We start from the raw sequence: 24,187 nt of genomic DNA on the forward strand, positions 1-24,187 counted from the left end.
CCCCCATTCTCTTTCTTCAAAAGGGTAATCCCTTCCATCCCTTCAAGGGTTAGCTGAAATCATTTCAATTCCTTCTTCTACAGCAGTGTTTCTCAACCTTGGCTCCCAGGCCGACTTCAACTTCCAGAATTTCCCAGCCAGACATGAGTAATTCCAGGAGTTGAAGTTCACACATCTTAAAATTGCCAAAGTTCAGAAACGCTGGTCTACTGTCTACTCAGGATGGACAAATGTACACAATAGAATGTTTTCTGGAGCTGTTAAAAACTCTTTTCTGCTGTGAAGATTTACAGGACTGCCTGCCATTAAGAACCTACAGCACTAGGTTGTTTTCTATGGAGGCTGGGGAAGAGAGCAGAGGAAGGACTGCAGTTCAGATTACAGACCTTATGTTTTTTGCTAAGATGAAAATACTTACAAATGCAGACACCCCCAACAAGCCCTCAGGCAGCCCAGAACACCAGCAAGAAATACTCGCAAGACTGGGTGGTTGTTACAGCTCTTACTGCTCCACAAAACAGGCTGACAGAAATTGAGAGTATAAAAATAAGATATTTTCCTTACCAAAGCAAAACCAAACCAAAAGAAATGGTAAAAAAGACATACAAAGCTCAGGGCCGGCCTGACTGCATGATTCTCAAGCCCCGTGCTCCAGCATGCTCCACGACCCAGTGAGGAAACGCTTCTCCTGCAGGGCAGGGCACGCAGCTGAGGGGCCCCTCGATGCAGTCTCGGGTGGCCCTCAACAATACTCGGAGCTGCTGTTCTCTGTCACCTTCTGCAACTCGCCCTCAGTTCAGCTTCAGATCAGTCTCTCTGGTGGCAGAGTATGAGTAAGCTTTCCCCAGCACCAAGCGATCCCGTAGAAGTTTGAAGAAAGCATAGTAATTGCTGAAGAGGATCAGGGCCAGCGAGATGGTCTGGTGCCACTTCTCAGAGACCACCAGTGAGTAGAGCTGATAGAGGATGACAACCCCCTCGAGGAGGAGCAGGATGTTCAAGATCCGCAGAGGCTTGCTGAAAAAAAACTAGAGGGAAGAGAGGTTCTTTTGGGTAAACAGCCTGCAGTTCCTGGTGCCCAGTGAAGGTCTGGACTTCACAAAGGTACTGTGGATGTCCCCAAGCACCAGAGTAAAATGGTATTATTTAACATTCATGTATTTCTTACTTTATTTATTTTATTTATACCCCACCGTTTTGCTCTGGTGAGCATTCAAAGTGACTAGCCAAACCAAAACAGAATCTAAAAAGTTAAACATTCAGAGTAAATATCTCAAATCTTCATCAGATCTTTTGCTATGTTCACCTTGAATCTTACAGAAGTGAAAAAGGGAAATGGAACTTTGGGGGAGTGGAACCTTTAAAAATACAAATTATTTTTTATTTAAGCAGTGCTGTGTTGCTCTCTTGGCTTTCAGGATGGGACTGAAAAACTATGGATGACAACACAGAAAAAGGACACAGAGAAGTTTGAGGGAACAGTGACAGTGCCCAACAAGATGCATTCTAAGTTATGGGCAACTGTGTTTACTGACAGGTTTTTTTTGTCAACGCAATTGGAGAGTATCCTCCAACTTTCTAGCCTGTGGTTTTCAGATCAGCTACAAGAGTAATGGGCAGATAGTCCAGAAAAAAGGTTTACTGATAAAACCAGCCTTTTGTCAACAAAACATGCAGATGCAAGACAGCCTTCACTTTCACAAAGAGTGGTCCTGGAACTCCCAATTCTTAAGAACTCCCTGTTGTTAACAGTGGCATCACTTGCTCTGTTCTCTGGGCTTCTCTTTCAATTAGAAAGTTACAGCCCAGCATTTCTGGTAATGGCAGAATTAAGTTCCTCATTTCTCTTCTTTGGACAAATGATGAATGTCTTGGCATGCTTTTAAATTAATGTTCAAGCCTCAGAACTGAAAAAACCCTAAAATCTAAATATATAAAATAAGGTGGTATCATTTTACTTGATGATTCTGGGGGCACAAGGAAAACATTTTAAACTTATTTAATTCTCCCCGAAATCAGGGCTCAGGGTGAAGTTGCTCTTCCTGTATAATACAGGATTGAGATAAACAAATATCCAGGCAATGCTGGGTTATCAGCTAGTGAATAATTAAGAAGGAATAGAGGCTACAGAAAATTCCCAGTAATAGTTTTCCTGGCTGGAGTGCCAACGACAAGAACATCATCCTGTGTTCATTGAAGGCTCAGAGGCCTATAGGCGAAAGCTGCCCCTCAACACTCATCCAAAATCCTTTGGGCTACAAGCTAAGCAAAATGGGGCCTGGTTAACGCCTGGTTGGGAGACTAGCAGAAAATCCCAGGGCTTGTAGGGTGCTTAAAAGAAAAAAAAATCCCTTAGCAAACCACTGGCTGCAGTCATGCGGTCACTAGAGACCAAACCACTGTGAAGGAAGGGCAGGACAAAATGACAGCCATCCACCGTCAACATTTGTACAAGGAGAGCAGCTTACATGAAAGCGGAAGTGGGAGACATCCGAAGGCACTGCGACATTGGAGTGGCCCACCGCTTTGTAGACATTTTTGCTGTGTTTCACTAGCACCCCCTGCGGCCACAGACATTCGTCCGTCCACCTGAAAAATATATTCAACAGGCATCTGATTGAAGGAGCAGAAGAAGAGACTGGGCTTTTCCCAGCTGCTAATGATCAGTTTGGTGGCACTTCCAAGGGGGAGGACAGAGGACTGCCAAGCAGCATAGGGTTTGTTTTCTTACTGAGATGCTGGGCAGGAATTTTACATTAAAAAGGAACATATATATATTCCTTTATATATACATATACATATACATATAAAGGTAAAGGTAAAGGTTCCCCTCACATATACGTGCTAGTCGTTATGAACTCTAGGGGGCGGTGCTCATCTCTGTTTCAAAGCCGAAGAGCCAGCGCTGTCCGAAGACGTCTCTGTGGTCATGTGGCCGGCATGACTCTATGCCAAAGGTGCACGGAACGCTGTTACCTTCCCACCAAAGGTGGTTCCTATTTTTTCTACTTGCAGTTTTTACGTGCTTTCGAAACTGCTAGGTTGGCAGACGCTGGGACAAGTAACGGGAGCTCACCCCGTTACACGGCAGCACTAGGGATTCGAACCGCTGAGCTGCCAACCTTTCAATCGACAAGCTCAACGTCCTAGCCCCTGAGCCACTGTGTCCCCTACATATACATACATACATACATACGGTTTTCGCGGGTGTTTGTATGTAGATCTTTGGTTATTCAGGTTTTCTCCCGCGTAAAATTGGAAGTGTCTTGGCGACGTTTCGACGAAATCTCATTCGTCATCTTCAGGCTTCAGCTTCGTGCTTCTGGGAGCAATGTGTGATTGCAGCTGTTTCTTCCTTTTTAACTGCTAGTGGGGATTTGAACTGATTGGGTGGGAGCTTGGCTGTGCTCTGATTGGATGGGTTTTGTTTTCTTTGTGCACTGATTGGCTGGGGGTGTGTCCTGTTTGGGTGGGGACTTGGTTGTGCTCAGATTAGTCTGAGCTGTAGGGGGATTTGAGCTGGTGAGCTGCATTGCTGTTGTTTGGCTTCGTGTTTGTGGTCGTGCTACATCTTCATAGTGGGTGTCTGTCTGCTGTATGTATGGATTGGAGGGGTTTGAAATGGCTAATGTTGCAGCTGCGGTCTGGCTTCTGGTCCTTGGTCGTGCTTCCTGATCAGTGTGGGTTTGGGTCTGCTTTCTGGGTGGATGTGTGGTGGTGACATCCTGGGTGGACCTCGTGAGTGTGGGTCTGGTGTCATTCCTCGTGTTAGGGACTCGTTTGTCAATAAGGGCGGGTTTCCAAATGGCTGGTAGGCGGGAGGTATCATCTCGTTTGTTCATGCTGTGTGGGCGTTTTTCTATCTCGATGGCTTCTCTGATTATTATGTTGTTAAGGTGTTCAGTTTTGGCGATAGTTCTGGTCTTTTTAAAGTCAATATCGTGTCCTGTGGCTTTAAACACTTAGCTGACGAACAACACCTAAAAACCGAACTACACACTCTCACAAACGTACTAACATCCAATGGATTCCAGAGAAATAAGATTACCAAACTAATCCAAAAAGAACCCCCCACTAAAATTGAAGACAGAGAACAAGAAAACGGCACAGCCCTCCTCCTATATATAAAAGGCACCACAGACAGAATCAGCAAGATCCTCCACAAACACAACATCAAGACAGCATTCTGCACAAACCAAAAAATATCCACCATCCTAAGAAACCCCAAAGACAAAATTGAGTTAGAAAATCAAGGAGTATATGAAATCCCATGTACCGCCTGCCCCACCACATACATCGGACAAACCAACAGAAGAATAAGTGCACGCATTGAAGAACACAAGAACTCAGTCAAAAAAGAGGAACCAACTTCTTCCCTGGTCCAACACCTTAAAGCCACAGGACATGATATTGACTTTAAAAAGACCAGAACTATCGCCAAAACTGAACACTTTAACAACAGAATAATCAGAGAAGCCATTGAGATAGAAAAACGCCCACACAGCATGAACAAACGAGATGATACCTCCCGCCTACCAGCCATTTGGAAACCCACCCTTATTGACAAACGAGTCCCTAACACGAGGAATGACACCAGACCCACACTCACGAGGTCCACACAGGATGTCACCACCACATCCACCCAGAAAGCAGACCCAAACCCACACTGATCAGGAAGCACGACCAAGGACCAGAAGCCAGACCGCAGCTGCAACATTAGCCATTTCAAACCCCTCCAATCCATACATACAGCAGACAGACACCCACTATGAAGATGTAGCACGACCACAAACACGAAGCCAAACAACAGCAATGCAGCTCACCAGCTCAAATCCCCCTGCAGCTCAGACTAATCTGAGCACAACCAAGCCCCCACCCAAACAGGACACACCCCCAGCCAATCAGAGCACAAAAAAACCCCATCCAATCAGAGCACAGCCAAGCTCCCACCCAATCAGTTCAAACCCCCACTAGCAGTTAAAAAGGAAGAAACAGCTGCAATCACACATTGCTCCCAGAAGCACGAAGCTGAAGCCTGAAGATGACGAATGAGATTTCACAAACGACGCCAAGACACTTCCAATTTTACGCGGGAGAAAACCCGAATAACCAAAGACCTACATATATATATTTATATATATATATATATATATATATATATATATATATATATATATATATATATATATATATATATATATATATACATATATATATATATATATATATATATATAGAGAGAGAGAGAGAGAGAGAGAGAGAGTGAGTGAGAGAGTGTGTGTCATTGAGAGGAACAGGGGGGGGCGCGAGAGAGTGAGAAGGGTGATAGATTGTCTTTCAAATCAAAAATCCTGAACTGCTAGAGAATCACATGCAGGAAGTCAAATGGGTGACCTGTTTTACAATCATCCTGATTTATGAATCTGATAGGCAGAGGTTCTATAATGGTCATAAATTGAGGATTACCTATATTGCATTGAAATATAACTTCCTGCAAGTTTAGAGCAACACACCGAAATTAAACAAGTTGGGCTTCCTCAAGACAAACAGGTACAGAAAGTGAACTACTGTTATGAACACATACCTGTGAAGTAAAGGACTGTGCTGGCCAGACATGGCACACAAGTGCAGCCACTGCACAATTTCTAATGTCACATAAAGCTTCTTTTTATGATAGCCAATTCCCCTCCCCAAATTGGACATTATTTATGGGCCTTTCACAATAGACTCAGTACCAGAAGGCTCCTTAGATTTAGTTGGCGCTTTTCAAAGGATCCTAGAAGGGCCATGGAGAGGCCCATAGAAGTTGGGAAAAAGAAGGAATAGAAGCTATGAGGAGAAGGATCTGGCCTTTATGCCAGCTTGTGAGGCCCCAAGTAGAATTTAGCTAGTTGGACTTTTAAAAATGGTTAAAATATTGCTTAAAAAAGAGACACCAGATTAGACCAAAATTGAGACATGTTACTTTTTCCTTCCACTGCTTAATGCGGCATTTGGTACTTCCAGGCTGCAACTGCCAATTCTGAGAATTGGGAACCTTTAAACCTCAAAGAGGACAAGTTCAGGAAGGCTGCTTTGTACAACCTGAGTTTCTGACTGACTAAAAGGCTAGAGAAATGGATTTTTGAAAGATGAAGGCCACTCACTGATGCTGCAGCACGTTGGAGCAAAGAGAAGGGTCGACCTTCTGCCAGCAGCCCAGATGTGCAGCAGCTTTATGCAGGAGGTCGCAGTAGCGGGCAGGCAGTAGGTGCTGCATGAGGATGACGGATGTGCTGATGGAGACCAATAGGAACAATTCGCAAGACCACTGCTTGTCGTAATACTGTGTGCTCTGTGGAAAAGCAAAGGGAGATCAGGAACAAACAGGAAAAAAAATGAGGTCCACAGCTGTACTTTGCAAACTAGACTTGCATTTTCTAAAGAAAGCCAGGATCAATTCCTTTTTGGAATTGGTCCAACCTTGAGTGAGAGGTCTGCCCTCACCTGTCCACAACTGAATTGTCCTGCAGGGGGCCCAGTCCACAACCACCTACCTTCACAAACCACACTGGTACAAAGGCCACATAATAGGCACTGAGCATGGAGCTTAGCAGCACCTCCTTCATGCGCCAGTTGAAATCCACTTTCAGATACTCCACTTCATTGCGGATCAGATCTGGGGAGAGACAGCAGGCATGGGTGGGCATAGTCTCCATGCTGTAGAGCTGCCGAGTGTGCTGCTTCCAAGTCTCCTTGAGAACAGAGAGATAGTCCTTTCCCCGCAAGCTGACATCCCCTGTGTCACGAGGGCCGATGCTGGCCACCGGAGAGAAGAAGCCGCTCTTACGAAAATCACAGTTTAGTTGCAGGAAGGGGATGTACATGCCAAACCTTGGAAGAGGAGAACAATTCTGAAGTAACTTTTATGAAGTTATATTCATCGTCCATGTTACTTTCCAAACACTGAGCAGCTTATAATCTAACTGGTATTCATTTTAGAGTTCTCATGGAAACGAACATGAATCCGCTCCTCTACTAACAAGACTGTAAAACAAGTCAAGCGAGAGACTGGGAAGTGGCCTGCTTAATGTCAAAGATTTGTTTAAAGTAATTTAAAGAAATTACAAGTAACATAACACAATGCTTATTCTGGCGTAGATAGAATAACTTAATAACAGTCATCAAATATCCAGAAGAAGACAATTATGTCATCACTGGCCACTAACCAAAACAATTGGATATTAAAGTAATGGAAACCCAAAATAATTAGGAGGACTACAAATGCTTCATTCTTTAATACAGGTGGTCCTCAGTTAATGACAGCATCTGGGACCGGAATTTCTGTCGCTAAGCAATGCAGTCATAAATTGTGATATCTCGTGGCTGTCCTTAAGGGAATCCAGAGCAATCATTAAGCAAGGAAGTCACTTGGTCACCATTTGAGACTTCCTGTCTGCTTCCCCACTGAATTTGCTTGAAAGAAGTCAGCAAAGGTCAGAAATAGTGATTATGTGACTTCTGGAGGCTGCAACATCGTAACAGCAAGCTGAGCACTGAAAACTAGTAAAAATCACTTGTTCAGTGTCATCACAAGCTTGAATAGTTGCTGAACAAGTCATTGTTAAGTGGGGCCATCTGAAAAGAACAAACTTTGTTAAAGCTCGGTTCTGGCTCAATATATTTTAGAGATATACAAGACTATCAACAAGATATGAACACGGATGAACAAAGAGAAACACCACAATTGGATTATATTGTATAAAAAGAATTTCATTTTTTAATGTGTACCAGTGCGTTCACAAAAAGTGACAATAAAGGTTCTTATAATTTTTCTTTCTTTTTTTGCAATTTCCTCACTGAAAATAGCAAACTTAGTAGGCAAGGAAGATAGGTATTGCTATCTTACTGACTAAAAATGGATTAAAGCACCTGAAATAGCTATGAATAAATAAATAGTTCTATGAAGGATGAAAGATATAGGGCCCTTCTGAGGTTGTTCATCAATGCCCTAAAAATTAAAAATAATCAGTGGGACAGTGGAATATTTTGACAATGCCTTATTGAGTCCTTCGGGAGATAGGGCGGTATATAAATACGATCAAATAAATAAATAAATAAATAATTCCCACACATTCTCTGTCAGGGGTTGTAAGGAGCTCCAAGAATGCAAAAAAAATGGTGCATGTGGGCATTAAAGCAGCAAATAAAACATTATAAACTTCTGATTTTGGATAACAGTCCTGCTGCTGCTATGAAAAAGGAGATTCCTATCTTAAAGCTCTTTAGAAAGTAAACTGGAAAGACAGCCAATACTATAAAGCTATGAGCATATCAAACTGGAGGTGAGGTAACTAGACTGTTATGCCTAATACTCTACTAGGCATAGCTTTCTAGTCACCATACCTCTAGTTTGCCATAGCAGTTAGGAAGCTGAACCAGAAACCAGGAGACCATTAGTTCTAGCCATGGACTTAGGCATGAAAACCAGCTGGGTGACATACTCCATTGGCTGGATCCACCTCACAGGATTGTCGTCATGAGGAAAATAGAAGGGAACATTGGGTATGTAATGTAATGATGGTACTGGGTGAACAACCATGGTGGCACAGTGGTTAGAATGCAGTATTGTAGGCTTATTCTGCTGACTGCCAGCAAGTCGATTCTCGCTGGCTCAAGGTTGATTCAGCCTTCCATTCTTCTGAGGTCGGTAAAATGAAGACCCAGATTGTTGGGGGCAAGATGCTGACACTGTAAACCACTTACAGTGGGCTATAAGGCACTGTAAAGCTGTATATAAGTCTAAGTGCTATTGATATTAGTATGCTGGTGATTTACAGTTTACAAACTTACAGTTGTACAGACTACAATTTACAGATTTACAAAGACTTACAGTTTTGTAAGAGCCGTGGTGGCACAGTGGTTAGAATGCAGTACTGTAGGCTAACTCACTGCTCGCTCCAGTTCAATCCTGAGCGGGTCAAGGTTGACTCAGCCTTTCATCCTTCCAAGGTTGGTAAAATGAGGACCCAGTGTTGTGGCTCCAGCCCCCCACCCCGGGCCTGGCCCCCTGCCAGAAAGTGACTCAGAGAGTGAGGGGGAAGGGCCATCAGGGCTCCCTTCTGCAGGGTCGGCCTCTCTGGCTCAGCTCCAGGAGCCAGAGGCAGGCCAGGTGCAGGAGGTGACGAGGCCTCTCTCTCCTGTATCTCCCCCTGCCCAGGCAACGCTTCCAGACCCAGCTGTGGACAATCAGTCCTGGTTAGAGCCCCGGTTTCATAGACAAGAGAGTCGGGAACAACAGAAGAAGGGGTGGAGCAGGCCTAGAAAGTGCTGAGTCACGGAGCCATACCCCACAGGGTATAAAAGCAGGAGGGGCTGCTCTACTACTTCGTGACGGACAAAACAAACTGACTGGAGAAAACTTGAGCTGAACTATTTGACTGAGCATTTGGCTTGGATTGCTGTTTGCTCCTGATTTCCTGGTTGCTTTGGTAACAAGCTTCTGACACACCGGCATCAAGGAAGATAAAGAAAACCTTGGCAGACACTCGCTGGTTTGCTGCCAGAGCTGATAACTACCATGGACTAAATTGCCGGCTAATTGAGTCAGTTCACGTGCCTCTCGGACTGAGATGGGGGGACAGAACACCCAGATTTTGGGGGCAATATGCTAACATTGTAAACCGCTTAGAGAGGACTGTAAAAGCACTGTAAAGCAATATAGAGGTCTAAGTGCTATTGCTATTGTATGGTGGTCAAGTGATGCCATGGACTGTGCAAGTGTGGATGGGGAAAACAGGCTGCAATTCAACAGTGGCAAAACCTTGTGGCTGTTGAGTCTTAATGCTTCCTGGATCCAGGGCATTCCAGTCTTTGGTTTTGGATTGGGTTGCACTACACCAAGGAGAATTGGTACAGAATCTGGGGGCTTTTGTACTTTTCTATTGTGTTCTCCAGTAGAATTCTCTCCAGGACTGGTTGTCACTCATGCATTGGACATGTCCCAGGTGAAGTACTGCAATGTGCTCCATATGGAACTGCCTTTGAAACTCATCTGGAAGCTTCAACCAGTCCAAAATACATCAGCAGAGAAAGTTACAGGTGCATTTCAGTAAATCCATGTTATACTTCTGCTCTATGGACAGATTGGTTTCCAATGTGCTTCTGGGTGGAATTCAATTGTCACCTACACCTAGCTAATGAATGTCACCTAGAGCTGGCCTAAAATGAAGGTGGAATGATAATATTACTACTTCAAAAAGGATGTTAAAAACAGAAAACAAAGAAGTTTATTAAATGGCATTAACTTTCATGAGCACACAAAAGCTTATGCCTTTTAATAACATTTATTAGCTGGAAAAAGTGCTATTGAATTCTTGATTTTTAATTGAGATTCATTTTGGGACTATTTCAGAACCAGAAGGAAGTAAAAAGATGGAAACTGAGAGCCAGTTTGGTGTAGTGGTAAAGGTACCAGACTAGACATCAGGAGGCTGTGAGTTCCTAGTCCTGCCTTAGGCATGAAAGCCAATTGGGTGAGTTTGGACCAGTCACCATGAGACCAGAGGTGGGCTTCAGCCAGTCCAGACCAGTTTGGGTGAACTGGTTCTTAAGATTCTGCTCTGTTTGGCGAACCGGCAAATCCCACCACTGGCTGGCCCTGCCCCCTCCCCCCCCTTGCCCAGTCACTCATCTCACCCGCTTGTTCGGCATAGCAGCTGCTGCTGCTCTGTCTGGCTCCCTCACTTGCCTTGACCACACAGTCTCTGTGGGCCAGCCAGCTTGCCTACCTTCGCCGCCGCAGCTGCATCCCATGCAGTGCTCTCCCCAAAGCCCAGCTGAGTGGCCCTGATTTGCCTGGGTGAGCCTGCGAGCAAGGTCCGAATCCTGGCCTAGCTGCCTCCCACATGGCCCAGCCAGCTTGCCTCCCTTCTGCCTTGGCTTCATCCCACGTGGCGCTCTTCCCGCAGCCCAGCTAAGTGGCCGTGATTTGCCTGGGTGAGCCTGTGAGTAAGGCCCAAATCCCGGCCTAGCTGCCTCCCACGTGGCCCAGCCAGCTTGCCTGCCTTCCACCATGGCTTATCATGCAATAGCCACGGCCCAGGTCTCTGCCTCAACTGCCTTCCTTCACGGATCTCTGCTCCTCCTTGCTTGCCTAGACTAGACTCGCCTCGGCCTGCTCCCTCCCGCTCCAGCAGCAGAAGCCTCGAGGCAGAGGTAAGCATGGCCGGGCGTCCCCTGGGGGAAGCAGGGTGGGAAAGGTGCTCGTCTCCAAAACCTCTCGTTTCTCTCGCCCTCTGCCTCCTATCGCTTCTTTCAGCCTTAATCTCTCCCTCTACCTCCTATAATTTTTCTCCCTCTGCCTATTATTTCTCTCCCTCTGCCTCCTACTGCTTTCTCTCGGGCCTCCCGCCTTGCATGGGGTGGCAGGAGGAGGAGCATGTGGCCAGGAAGGCTGCCTGCAGTTCTTGCAGCCAAAGCTGGGATGTATTCTGTTTCCCTCCCCCAATACTCCCAACAAAGAGTCAGTCAAAGGCCTTCTCTTCTAATTTATTTACATAAATAAATGTCTACCCACGGGCCTGCCAAGTCTCTGGAGATAACGAGGAAATTATAGATAAGGCCAGAATTACTCACAAATATATTCTTCCCTCCATTGATACAGTTTGCCTGTGCAAATTCATTGCTTTGTCCAAGACAAAAAACCAGGAAGTCCCGCCTCCTTTTTATAGTCTCTGCAGATGTCACTGCATGACCATCATTCTTTGGCTTTGTCCCAACGCTTCCTCTGCTGCGCGCGCCGGTCACGTCTGCGCAGTCTTGCATCACTCCAAAACTGTTCTTGGGGCGTTGCCAAATCAGAAGAAGGCTCGGGAGAATCAGGCCTTGCCGGCCCCTCCTCCTCCCTTTGGGTGGGTGCCAGGGAGGGAGAGGGCCCAAGAGAAGCAGGCCTTGCCAGGTCTTCTCCCTCACTTTCTGAATCATCTGAGTCCAGGAGTCTGGGTCCAAGAACCTGGGTCACAACAGGATGTCTGCGAACCCGCAAATATGTATGAAGTCTTCTGCCTTGAGCAGAAGGTTTAACTATAGGACCTCCAATGTACCTTCTTCTAGCCTAAAGTCTCAAAGATAAGGGAATTTGCTAAAATTGTGTGTGTGTGTGTGTGTGTGTGTGTGTGTGTGTGTGTGTGAAAGAGAGAGAGAGGGAGAGAGAAGAGGGGGGAGGGAGGGAGGGAGAGAGAGAGAAAGAGAGAGAGAAAAGATATGTGGCTTCTTGGGGGTACATTTTGGAGACATATCAAGAGAAATGCCAAAAGGGCAATCATTTTGGGATTAAATTCCAAATGAAATTGGGTCTTCAGGGTAAGTAGACATTAAAAATTTTCAACTGCAGGTTTCTAAAAATCTTATTAAAATGAATGTCTGGAGGCAGTTTTTTAACTCATTAGTCCGTAGGAAGCAAAAGAGAGAGGATCCCAATGAGGGTCTTAGCTATTTAGCTCAGGAATAACAAAATAACAGAGTTGAAAGGGACTTTGGAGATCTTTTAGTCCAACCCCCTGCTCAGGCAGGAAAACTGAGTATGCCAAAATATGAGTGGAGGACCTCGTAAAGGTGCCAGAATAACAGAATAACACTTAGAAGGGACTTTGAAAGGGGGGGGAGGACTCTATACCAGGGGTCTCCAACCTTGGTCCCTTTAAGACTTGTGGACTAACTCCCAGAGTCCCTCAGCCAGCAAAGCTAATCCCACCACTGTGTGAGACTGAGTTCTAATCCAGCTTTAGGCATGAAAGCTGGCTGGGTGAGTTTGGGGCAATCATTCTCTCTCTTAACCCAACTCAGCTCAGAGAAGGAGGAGGAAGTATTGTATGTGTTCACCACTTTGAGTTATTCATAAAAATATTAAAGAACAATCAAGCACTCTTTTCTGGTACTTACGGATAACACAGGAACAAGAGGTTGAGAAGGGAGTATGATCTGAAGAGGTGGATAATAGATTGGCACAGGCTCCAGCCTGCACCAGTTAGGACAGCAAAGCGCATAGTGACAAGGAAGATGGAGCGTGGCAAAGAGACCTTTCCAGTATGAGAAGCCTAAAGGAACAACAACAAAAACAAGGATTTGACTACTTCTGGTTAGGAGGAAAATGAACAATGATCCAGAATTCTAGGTGCTGATTTGATTTTTGAGGGACTATAATTCCTAAGGCTATGCCCACTCAATTTATAAGGACTTAGATTTGAATAAACATGCTTAGGATTGCAATATATAAGGCAAATACCTGGCTGTGAGGTCTGGAACCCCATCACCCCTGGAAAGAAGTTAGATGGGTTATGTATGCCTCTGAGGCAGCCTCCAGACTGGAGCTGGCAGCAGGATCTTGGTCCATTTTCCTTGATGGGGGTGGGTGGCGAAGGACAGAAATGTCTATTTTGCCTTTTCCTATGCTTATTTCAATATCTTTTGTGCATAAGAAAGTGGCTTCTGACAACTCTGATGTTCTTCGGGAGCTAAATCTAGTTTCATCGCTAGCCAGCTATGCCCAAAAATATTCTCAAGGAAGATCATCCACTGAATATTTATAGTTAGTCCTCAAGTTACGACTGTAACTGAACCTGGAATTATGGCCATAACTCATGGCAGTCATTAAGCAGATCATCATGTGACTGCATCTAATGTTTGTAGTGGTTGTTAAGTGAACACCCTGATCATTAAATAAATCAATTTTATCAAATAAGTATTTTTTTTGGCCAGGAATCGGAAGTAAACACCAGAAACTGGCAAAAATGATGAAAATTATAGTCATGCGATGAGATGCTGCAAACAGCTGTAAATGTGAGCCAGTTACCAAGAATCCAAAATGTAATTGTGTGACCATAGGTTCTGTGTATGGCTATCAGAAATTCTGGAACTGGATTTAAGTATCTTTTCAGAGGGTCTATTGCAACTTTTTTTTTTTTAATTTGCATTTATATCTCGCCCTTTTCCGAAGACTCAGGGTGGCTTACACTATGTTAGCAATAGTCTTCATCCGTTTGTATATTATATACAAAGTCAACTTATTGCCCCCAACAATCTGGATCCTCATTTTACCTAACTTATAAAGGATGGAAGGCTGAGTCAACCTTGGATGGTTGCTAAGTGACTAGTCACTAAGCGAGGACTACTGTTCCCTTCTCCAGCAACAGCAGTTTACAAGGGAGCAGGAACGCGAGACTGCCAAACTTTTTTTTTCTGAACATTTTTTTTCAGATGTGTTTGGCTGTTTATGGGATGGAGGCAACACTTCCTTCCCGCTGCTAGGCATTTTGTGGAAAGCTCCTGGAACTAGTGAAAGTTACTGAGGGCAGAGTTGCTGCTGACATAATAAGAAGCAGCCAAAGGATAATCGGAAGTAGTAATTTCCCACATCTCTGACCCAAGTGGTACAACTTTACCTCTTTCACTTCCTTCACAATAGCAATTATCAATCTTCTTGCCAGAACAATAGTTGTTACTGCCAGGACATTGAAATCAATGAGATGAAAATTCTGCAAGGAAAGACAAGACTATGGTTAGCCTAGGAACAGCAATCTAACAAATGCGAAAAAGCAATAAGAGTTCCCTGAGTCTTAGGAAAAATAGGAAAATAAAGCTGTGCATATTCAAGTAATCCTTGATTTATAACCATAATTGGGATAAGAATCTCTACCGCTAAGCAGATAGTTATGAAGTGAATTATGCCCAATTTTACAAGCTTTTTTTGCCATGGTTATTTAGTGTATTATTGCTGTTAAGTGAATCACGTGGTCATTAAGGGGCCGTGGTAGCTCAGACTGTAGAAGCCTGTTATTAAAACACAGCAGCCTGCAATTACTGCAGGTTCAAGCCCGGCCCAAGGTTGACTCAGCCTTCCATCCTTTATAAGGTAGGTAAAATGAGGACCCAGATTGTTGGGGGGGCAATAAGTTGACTTTGTAAAAAATATACAAATAGAATGAGACTATTGCCTTATACACTGTAAGCCGCCCTGAGTCTTCGGAGAAGGGCGGGATATAAATGTAAATAAATAAATAAATAAATAAATAAATAAATAAATAAATAAAGTGAATCTGGTTCCCCTCCCCACTGACTTCACTTGTCAGAAGCTGGCCGAAAAGGTTGTAAATGGCAATCACATGACTCTGGGACTCTGCAATTTATGTTGGTGGTAAAGCCCCTAAATTTTGATTGTGTGACTGTGGGAATGCTGTGAAGTTGTAGGCAAGATGACCACTTTTTTCAGTGACATAGTTTTGAAAATTTGCTAAATAAATGGTTGTAAGTCGAGAACTAACTGTATCTGCTTCTCTGAGCTGTATTCAAAGAAAGTCTTTGAAATGACTGTCAAATATTGTTATGTCCTTGTAGAAGTATAGCTCAACACGCCATTTACATTTACAATGTCTGAATATAACCATGTTTGTTCCTGACCTTCTCTGGCACTAAGAACAACCAGACATAAAATCAGGAGAGTTGCTTGTATATTTCAGCTTACTTTACTTACTTTATACTTTATTGGCCAAAAGTGTGATTAGACACATAAGAAATTTGTCTCTGGTGCAGAAGCTCTCAATGTACATGCAAAGCAACACAGTAGTAATAATCATAATAAGGATACCAATAGGAGGGATGGTAGAGAAGATGAGAAGGATAATACTACAGCAATACATGACTAAATATACTTAAGACACAAGATGTGAGGATTACAATGAGACAATACTGTGAGGTATTCAGCAGAGTGATGAACTAATCTCTGGGCCAAGTTGTTTTGGCATGCAATGCCCTACAGTGCCATCCTGAGAGGAAGACTTGAAACAGTTTATGTCCAGGATGTGAGGGGTTGTTAGTATTTTCTCAGCCCTCCTTCTGACCCATACATATACAGGTCTTCTATGGAAGGCAAGTTGGTTGCCAATTGTTTTTTCTGCAATTCTACATAACTATCCACTGGAGTTATTATATTAGCACTTATTACTTATTATATAATAGGTATTACAGAATTATAGCACCATTCCAGAAACAGACAGAGGGTGGAGACTACAACTCCCAGAAATCCTCAACCAGGATGATAGGCTAGGGAATTTTGGGACTTGAAATCCACCCCTCTTAAAGCTGCCAAGGTTGGGAAACACTGGATTACACAGACAGCAAAGATTTCCTATCATACTGCCTATATAATTGAGCTCACAAATGTGGGAACAATTATGTAATATTTGTAAATGGGTATCAGGAAGGCTGATACCCTCTGTCCTCTGCCCTGTCTTCAGACCATAGGTATACAAAACTTCCCTCTCATTATAATGGTTGACATATCTTATGAAGTGCATCAGAGTTTATGCTGCAAGTAGTCGCTGGGCCCGAGGATGCATGCTCCAATGGGTGCAGCCCCAGGCTCCTCCTTACCTATTGCTTTTGTATAAGACCCTTCAAATTAACATTAACAGTTTTTAGAATGATTAAGCCCAAACAATATAGAACAGCATTTATCTGGCTGGAGAATTCTGGGATTGAAGTCCACACATTTTAAACTGATCAAGGTTGAGAAACACTGGCATAGAAGGTTAATATTAATTTAGAGATTAGATTTAAAAAAAAGATAGCTTTCATTGGCAGCCCTTATACATTCCCCAAGACTCACAGCAGACCTTGTTATAAATTACATTCCTATACTCTTAAGTTTAGTATCTGAACTATTTGAAGTCTTTTAAGAAGAAATCTGGGCAACCATTTTCTCCAACCTGATGCCTTTGGACTTCAGCTCTCACAATCTCAAGGGAGCAGTATTTTTTCTAGTTTTATAATTGTGACTTTAAGATCTTGCAAACAGGCAATCAGATATAAAATACCCACCAATGAAGTATGGGAGGGAGGGTGAGATGGTGGGTACCACCACACTGTTTTGTAGATGTTTATGTAGTGGACAAAGAGAGCAATAAGATGACAGAAGAAGAGCTGGAGTTCAAACAAGATGCTCCTCTCAATGGGCAATTCTGGGATCTTGCAATGCTGGAGGGGAACCACTGTTTGGGTTGCCAAAGGAGGGCTGGAAAGACCTGTCCCTGAACCGCTCCTGCAAGAGGAAAATAAAATGTGTCAACTCAAAAAAGAAATTTGTAGACATTCATGTGCCTTACTATAAAGGGGATAATTCCCAATGACCCAATTGATAAGTGACCACCACATGATCAGTTTAAGCTAAGTTTATTTAAACAACAGGGTGGGGCAACAATCTTTACCTTAAGGATACAAATAAACTGCATAATAAATGCTGGCCAATAATACCACATGCCATTCTTAACATGATAACATGGATTAAATTTTCTGCTTACAGTGAGACAACACATTTAATAAAGTGGAGGTTTGCACAAATCAGATTTTGTGGTTATTACTTCCTAGTTACCTTGGAGGAATATATCCTGTTTTGAAATATTTCTGAGCAAGCGTCTGTAATTGTTTGAGCAAGTGATTAGAGAGGTTTATATGCATTCAGGAACTTTGGTAATTTTCTGGTATCTATTTTACTTATTCAACTTCCAGAAATCTAATTTGGCTTTACAGGTGGTCTTTGACTTATGACCACAATTGAACCCAAAATTTCTGTTGCTAAGTAAGACATGTGTTAAGTGAGTTTTGCCCCATTTTACGACCTTTCTTGCACAGTTTTTAAGTGAATCACCGCAATTAAGTTAATAACATGGTTGTTAAGTGAACCAGGCTTCCTCATTGACTTTGTCAGAAGTTGGCAAAAGGGGATCTCATGACCCTGGGACACTGCAACTGTCATACATATGAGCTAGTTGCCAAGCGGCTGAATTCTGATCATGTGACCACCATGGGGATACTGCAATGATTTTAAAAATGGTCATAAGCCACTTTTTCAGTGCTACTTGTAACTTCGAATGGTTACTAAATGAACTGTTGTTATTTTGCACACTGCTCCTTCTCCTACTTTATTAGCATTCCCATGCCCAATTTGTTCATACCATTACAATGCCATTTAAAGACTGTTTAGAACTATCATCCTTTCTTTACCACTTGCTATTAAAAGCAACTATAAAGGTAAAGTATTCATCTTGCATCATTTATATAGTGCCAGCTGTATACCTCAAAGCAGTTTACACAGAACAATTAAACCAAGAGAGCTAGCCACAACCCTCTAAGCATATATATAATTTAAGATGGTGTAGAAGCTACCACCAGAGGATTATTTAGCATCAACATCTGGTCTTCAATAATTTCCAAATCAAACTGAAGAGTGATTATTTTAAAGGCCTGAAGAATTTAAAACCAGCTACCATGAAAACAGTGAATCACTGCACTAATCTTCCTCGGCTCATTACCATTGATCAGGATGTGAATACCAGAAAAAAAAATACTTTTTGTTGTTTTACAATTGTTTCAATAAGAACTTTGCCCCCCCCCCCAACCCTTAAAGTGGGAGTGTGATTTGCAATGTTTTATTGCAAATCACCTAGGGAAGACTTCTCTTAAACTATAGTATGGAGAGTGTAATAATTCTTAGTTAAGTATTACGTAAATTAGGCAGGATTTACAATCACTGTAAGCTCACATCTACACACTGCCAAGGTCTTGCTCCATACTCTTATTTCCCAACAAAGCGAGGTGTTTAAATGGGACTTCCTACTAGGCCTCTGGATTTCATAGAACTCTGTAGCACAGCTGTACCTGGTACGTGAACGCACACTAGTGACTGAAGAAGTTGTGGAGTGGCTGGCACCACCAGGAGCTCCAGTTTCACAGAGAGGATTACGGCAATAGGATGTCCGGTTAGGTCCCCTTCTTCCCCCTGCCATAACCCCTGGCAATCAGAGGGGCAGCCTGCTCCTCAAATGTTTTCTTTGATTCTATGAACTGGAAATAAAAATGTTAGGCCTTCATTGTTATAGCAATTCCTAGAATATCCGGAAAGCTCTGTATAGGAGTACCATTTCAAGAAAAGCATCTCACATGAGGGGTTGGTGCACAAATATCAAATCTACACATAACATAAACATCTTAGCAATCTGTAAAAGAATGATGACTGGAACATGATAAATGTCTTCCTAAATTGCAGAGACATCAGGCGCAAAGTTAAAACTATAGATTTCCTGAAGCTCATTTCACTTTTATTCATTATATTACAGTAGCATGTTTCACATATTCATTTGCCATTTCTTAACCTAGTGAACTCCTGCTCCAATGGCTGGCAAGGAAAAAATGGGAACTACTGTCTAATAATGTGCTAAGGGTACCAAACTGTGGGAAGTAGAATTGAGTTCTACTTATAACAATACTAGAGTTGCTTCATGCAGATACATACATACCGTAATGATGCAATTAAATCTGTGCATCGATTTCGAGTAATCCTGTTAAAATTTTTGAATATTTTATCACTTCGGGAATATTTGCTCATGGATCCAAAAACAGCACTGCTACATTTAAACATTCAAAACTGGTTTCTAAATATCTCATTTCCTGGGGCCACCTGCTGTCATGTAGCCTGTTATATATATATAAAAATTCTGAATGGGAGAAAAAAATCCTGTGCTACTACCTTGGGGAAAAATGGGGTGCAAAACAGATCAAAACTATTTATAATCATTCATTCCAAAACACTTTTACCTCCATTTCAGAGTCATGAACACATACCCCTGTAACAGTGTAAAAGAATCCACACAATACAGCAGCATTTACAGCAGTATTTTTCAAACTTGAGGTGTATACTTCAAGTCCCAGAATTCCCCACACATGAATTGGCTGGAGAATTCTGAGAGTTGAAGTTCACATCTCTTAAAAGTGGCCAAGTTTGAAAAACACAGGCTTAGAGTATCCACAGTTAAATAGAGGAGGAAGGCAATGAACTGTCAGTGAAAATGCCCCTAAAAGCACCATGGGATAGAGCAGATGGCCTTACACCCGGAGTAGTAACTCCCAAAAGAGTGGCTGGAGCACATCCTGGGGTAACGGAGCCATTTGTACAGGTAGTCCTTGACTTACAACAGTTCATTTAGTGACCGTTCAAAGTTACAATGGCACTAAAAAAGTGACTTATGACTGTTTTTCAGTTACGACCTTTGTAGCATCCCACGATCACGCGATCAAAATTCAGACACTTGGCCACTGGTTCATATTTATGACCACTACCAGCGCCCCAGTGTCTTGTGGATCCCCTTTTGCAACCTTTTGACAAGCAAAGTCAATGGGGAAGCCAAATTCACTTAACAGCCAGGTTACTGCGGTGATTTACTTAACTGTGGCAAGAAAGGTCGTAAAACGGGGCAAAACTCACCTAACAAATGTCTCACAACAAAATTTGTGGGCTCAATTGTGGTCGTAAGTCGAGGACTACCTGTAACGGCTTCCTGGTGAGTCGAGGATCAGGATGCAGAGACGCTTGTGTAGAACAACAGTTTGGGGTGATTTGGGTGAAGGTGTCATTATGGGCCCCATTAAACAATTCTGGGTACCAGGAAAAGACGCATTGAGTTAAACAGCTGAAGAATCACCGGGATGCGAGGAGGCAGAAACGTAATTAATCCTCGCCCCCGCCGCTGCCCTCCTGTCAAGCCCCGCGATTTCCCGCCTTCAGGCTATCAAGAAAGGCCACGGCCAGACCCATAAGTCTGTTCCGGCGCGACCCTTCCGCCTCGCTTGAGGAGGGAGCCGGGCGGACGAGACGGAACGGGGGCAAAATGCCCATCCTCGAGCCGGAGGAGGCCGCTGCTGTCGAGCAGCAAGCAACACCCGGAGGTCGGAGAAACGCCAGAGTCCCCGCCTCCCCCGGGACGGAGCGCGGCTGAGGTGCTGCAGGAGCCCTAAGCGGCCCACAGCGCAGCGTCCCGCCGCCTTCGCCTCACCCATCGCCAGCAGGATCGTTCAGCTCCGGCGACCGCGGGAAACAAGATGGCGGCGGCGCGGCACGCTCTCGGCACTGGGAAAGGGACGGCGGCCGGCGACAGACAAAAGGCCTGTTGCGGAACCCGCATGAGCGCGCCCCGCCCTTTATCTGGAAGGACCTTCGGAAGATGCGCGCGCAACACGGTTTGCCCCGTACTCTTTTCTTGATCGAATTCCAGCGTGACCGGAGAAATGGGAGTTGCGCCCAGATTAAAGGAACCGTTTTGGCTCAGGAGCCAAGCCCCGCCCTCCTCCCGTCCCAAGGATTCCAGTCTAGACAAGGCGGCGCTCGTAACTCACCAGTCTACCTTGCGAAGCTGTTAGAGAGGTGCAATGACCCACCCTGAGCTTGGAAGCCTGAACAGTGTCGGATGGGAGACCACCATTAAATCTCACAGCACCAGCTAAGCTAGGCAACAAATAGCCTGGAATATTTGGCAAACTTTTGCCTAGTCAGCTATGTGGACAGGTCCTTGGAGTCGGCAGGAATGAAGCTACTTTTTAATTCAGACTCTAATCCTTTAAACCATCTTTCTCCAGCTGCCCAGTGAAGTGAAGCCCTTGGCTGCTAAGGCTGGTTGCTTCCCACAACAATCTTTGGCACTGCAATTTAGCACTTATCCCGACAGCATTTTGGCATTAGGTCTGTGATTGTCTTATGCCAACATTTTCTTCTTGATGTACTGTACAAAAATGGCCACTGATAAAGATCTTTTTATTTCCAAAATGGAAACTCAGCCCACCCTTCTTAACTTTAGATAACTTGCTTTAAATTAAAGTGAAAAATTATATAGCAGGAAATGTTGCCTGCATATAACTAGAATCACCAACTTGCATTTTCCAGAGCTGTGCATTTACACTAAACGCTATTTATGCTATTTTTTGGTCCCACCTGCTCTCTACACTTTTGGAGGAGTATTTGACCATTGGATTATTTAAATTTGATCAGCCTGTAGTCAACATTTACTTTCTTGACAAATATGTGCATCCTTTGAATATTTAAGAAGATTGAAACATAGTTTAAATCGCTAAATTTGTTTTTCAAAGGGTTAAACATTGCAAAGATAATAAAAACGGAAACAATATATTTAGTATTATGACCTTTTGTTCCAACAGCTATGAATGAAAAGGGGAAAAAAGTACCAAGCTCAATTTCTGTGCTATATGTGAACCTTTTTTGGGGTTGCTTCTAGTAACCCTCTAGTAACTGAGAAGTTAGAAAGCACTAAGAACTATTTGGCAGAAGGAATCTTTCAACGTCCAGTCCAAAATGTGTGGAAAGAATTACATTCATTTCAAAGAAGAAGGGTGCAATTATAATTAAATCCATTTTTTCCTGTTACCTACCTGATAACAATAAGCTTTCTATTTTCCATATTCTTTCTTTCAGTACTGTGATAAATGTTTTGCCTGATCCATATGGAGCCTAAATTATACTTTAAAAATAAAGTTCAGCTGAATGTCTATAGGTTGCTCCATTTAATGAAATGATTAACATAAAATCATACTTTTTTAAAAAAAGAGGAACCTTTATTCAAATGTACTGTACTATCATAGCAATGAAAATAGATCCAAATCACACTCCTTTGTTCCAGTACTAACCATAAAAAGAGTTAGAAAGTCATTCTTTTAAAATATGAAAGTGCATGGAGCAATTAATTACCAAATTATTCAGATCTTGTTGAAACACTTTACATAGGTATCAATTAGTCTGCAATGTCATTTTATGTCAGCCAGAATTTATAGTACTTCCAAATTTACAACCAAAACTTAGGGAAATAAGCTAAATGGGAAGGACTACATATCTATAAAATAAGCCTCCTTGAAGTCCTGTCCAGTACACATAGAGTTGAAAAAGTTTGGAAAATCTCCAAGACTTGATAAGAATATGTTCTATTATAAAAGTTGTTTCCAAGTCATCTTCTTTGATTTGAAGACTCCACCTATTTGGAAAAAAAATGGAGAAGATTACTGAAAATACAGCACTTAATTCTTGATTATGTTCAACAGTTACATGCCAATGGTTCTTAATCAGTGGCACAGTATAATTTAGTGATTTACAGTCAGAGCCCCCGAAACAATATTCATGTTTTCAAATTGCTCCTGAAATTTCAGTGAAAGTAAGATATCCATGTTGGGTGCCAAGATAGGTTTTAATTTCCATTACATACTCGAGAGACATGTCACTTTCAGTTTAACAGGTAACTTGCATCTTCAGACCCATATAGAAATCATTGTAAGAAGAGGGTCATGTTAGTCTATGATAGTCTATGACTATCATAGGAGCCTGGTAAAGTTTTTGCAACTGACAAATTTTATTCAAAGGCATTATTCAAAGGCACCTATTGATTGCAAGTAGTCACGGAAGCTTATGCCTTTGGATAAAATGTGTTAGTCAGAAAAGGTGCTACTAGACTTCTTACAAAGAATTCACTAAGCTGTTAGATCTTCCATTAATGATTAAAGGGAAACCAGTCTATCAATGTGGAACATTTTTACAGATTGTTCCAGGCAATGAGCAAAATGTACCAAAAAAACCCCCAGAATACTCCAAGAGCAGTCACAACAAAATACTGGCCATTTTTAGAAAAGCTTATGGACCAATGGTATGTATAAAGTGGCTGTAACAGTGGTGAGTTGCTCCTGGTCCAGCCCGGTTCAGGTGAATTGGTAGCGGCAGCAGGAGGCTCCGCCCACCCTCCCAGACATCATCAAAAATGCTCTGCATGAGCAGAAGCGCCACGCGCTACCAATAGTGAACTGGTAGCGCCGGGATTTGAAGCCCACTACTGGGCTTTAAGCTCTGGTATTAATATATTTAAAGTCCCTCTCTGCAAAGCTTGACTCTCCTGCCAGTCTGAAAAAAAATGTTCTAAAGTTTATTCTCCAGCCTGGGGTCCTACATGTTTGTGTGGGATAATTCTTACATTTTTTTTCCCAGCCAGGCAAGGTGATTTGTTCAGTTTGTTTTAAAGGTACAGTACACTTTCTTTTTATGGTGTTTTAGCATCCAATTTTGTTTTGTTGTTCTGAACTAAGTAATACAGCATCAGATCCTAGCACTTGAATTCTTCTAACTGGGAACTGTTTTAGAGAGATTGCTAAGAAAAGCCAAGAGTTGTCCGATTATATTTCTGCTCTTTAAAATTCACTAGGCTATTTCAATGCTATCATACTTTCTTACTTCGATGTGAAATTTAAAAAGGGAGCATGATTTAGTCACACACTAGAAAGAGTTTCTCTACTATAGGTTGAGAATAGCCACCCACTAGAGATTATACGACCT

General features: G+C 42.9%; 1 protein-coding gene across 6 annotated transcripts; it reads right to left on the bottom strand.

The window, feature by feature from the left end:
• Nucleotides 1–532: 532 nt before the first annotated feature.
• TMEM39B (transmembrane protein 39B) lies at nucleotides 533–21,107 on the bottom strand. 6 transcript variants are annotated; one of them, XM_058195317.1, is made up of 9 exons: nucleotides 20,862–21,107; nucleotides 18,691–18,876; nucleotides 16,855–17,074; nucleotides 14,421–14,513; nucleotides 12,922–13,076; nucleotides 6,537–6,873; nucleotides 6,147–6,334; nucleotides 2,469–2,589; nucleotides 533–1,028 (listed from the first exon to the last, which is right to left on the bottom strand). In XM_058195317.1, exons 2-9 carry the CDS (start codon nucleotides 18,816–18,818, stop codon nucleotides 792–794), a joined length of 1,479 nt encoding a protein of 492 aa, XP_058051300.1. In that variant the 5' UTR covers nucleotides 18,819–18,876; nucleotides 20,862–21,107; the 3' UTR covers nucleotides 533–791. The 6 variants fall into 6 exon arrangements, with proteins under 6 accessions (XP_058051300.1, XP_058051303.1, XP_058051302.1 ...); XM_058195320.1 differs by having other exon boundaries at nucleotides 20,511–21,107; XM_058195319.1 differs by having other exon boundaries at nucleotides 20,354–21,107.
• Nucleotides 21,108–24,187: the final 3,080 nt, after the last annotated feature.

The sequence above is a fragment of the Ahaetulla prasina genome, chromosome 10, assembly GCF_028640845.1.
Source record: "Ahaetulla prasina isolate Xishuangbanna chromosome 10, ASM2864084v1, whole genome shotgun sequence".
Taxonomy (NCBI): domain Eukaryota; kingdom Metazoa; phylum Chordata; class Lepidosauria; order Squamata; family Colubridae; genus Ahaetulla; species Ahaetulla prasina.

Excerpts from the sequence above, each read along its gene's own strand:
- TMEM39B (XM_058195317.1), bottom strand. The coding sequence starts at position 18,818 with ATGGCAGGGGGAAGAAGGGGACCTAACCGGACATCCTATTGCCGTAAT. Across the intron at positions 13,077-14,420 it reads TTGTGAAGGAAGTGAAAGAG|GCTTCTCATACTGGAAAGGT; the intron begins GTAAAGTTGTAC and ends TTGTTCCTTTAG. Across the intron at positions 2,590-6,146 it reads TCCAACGTGCTGCAGCATCA|GTGGACGGACGAATGTCTGT; the intron begins GTGAGTGGCCTT and ends TATATTTTTCAG.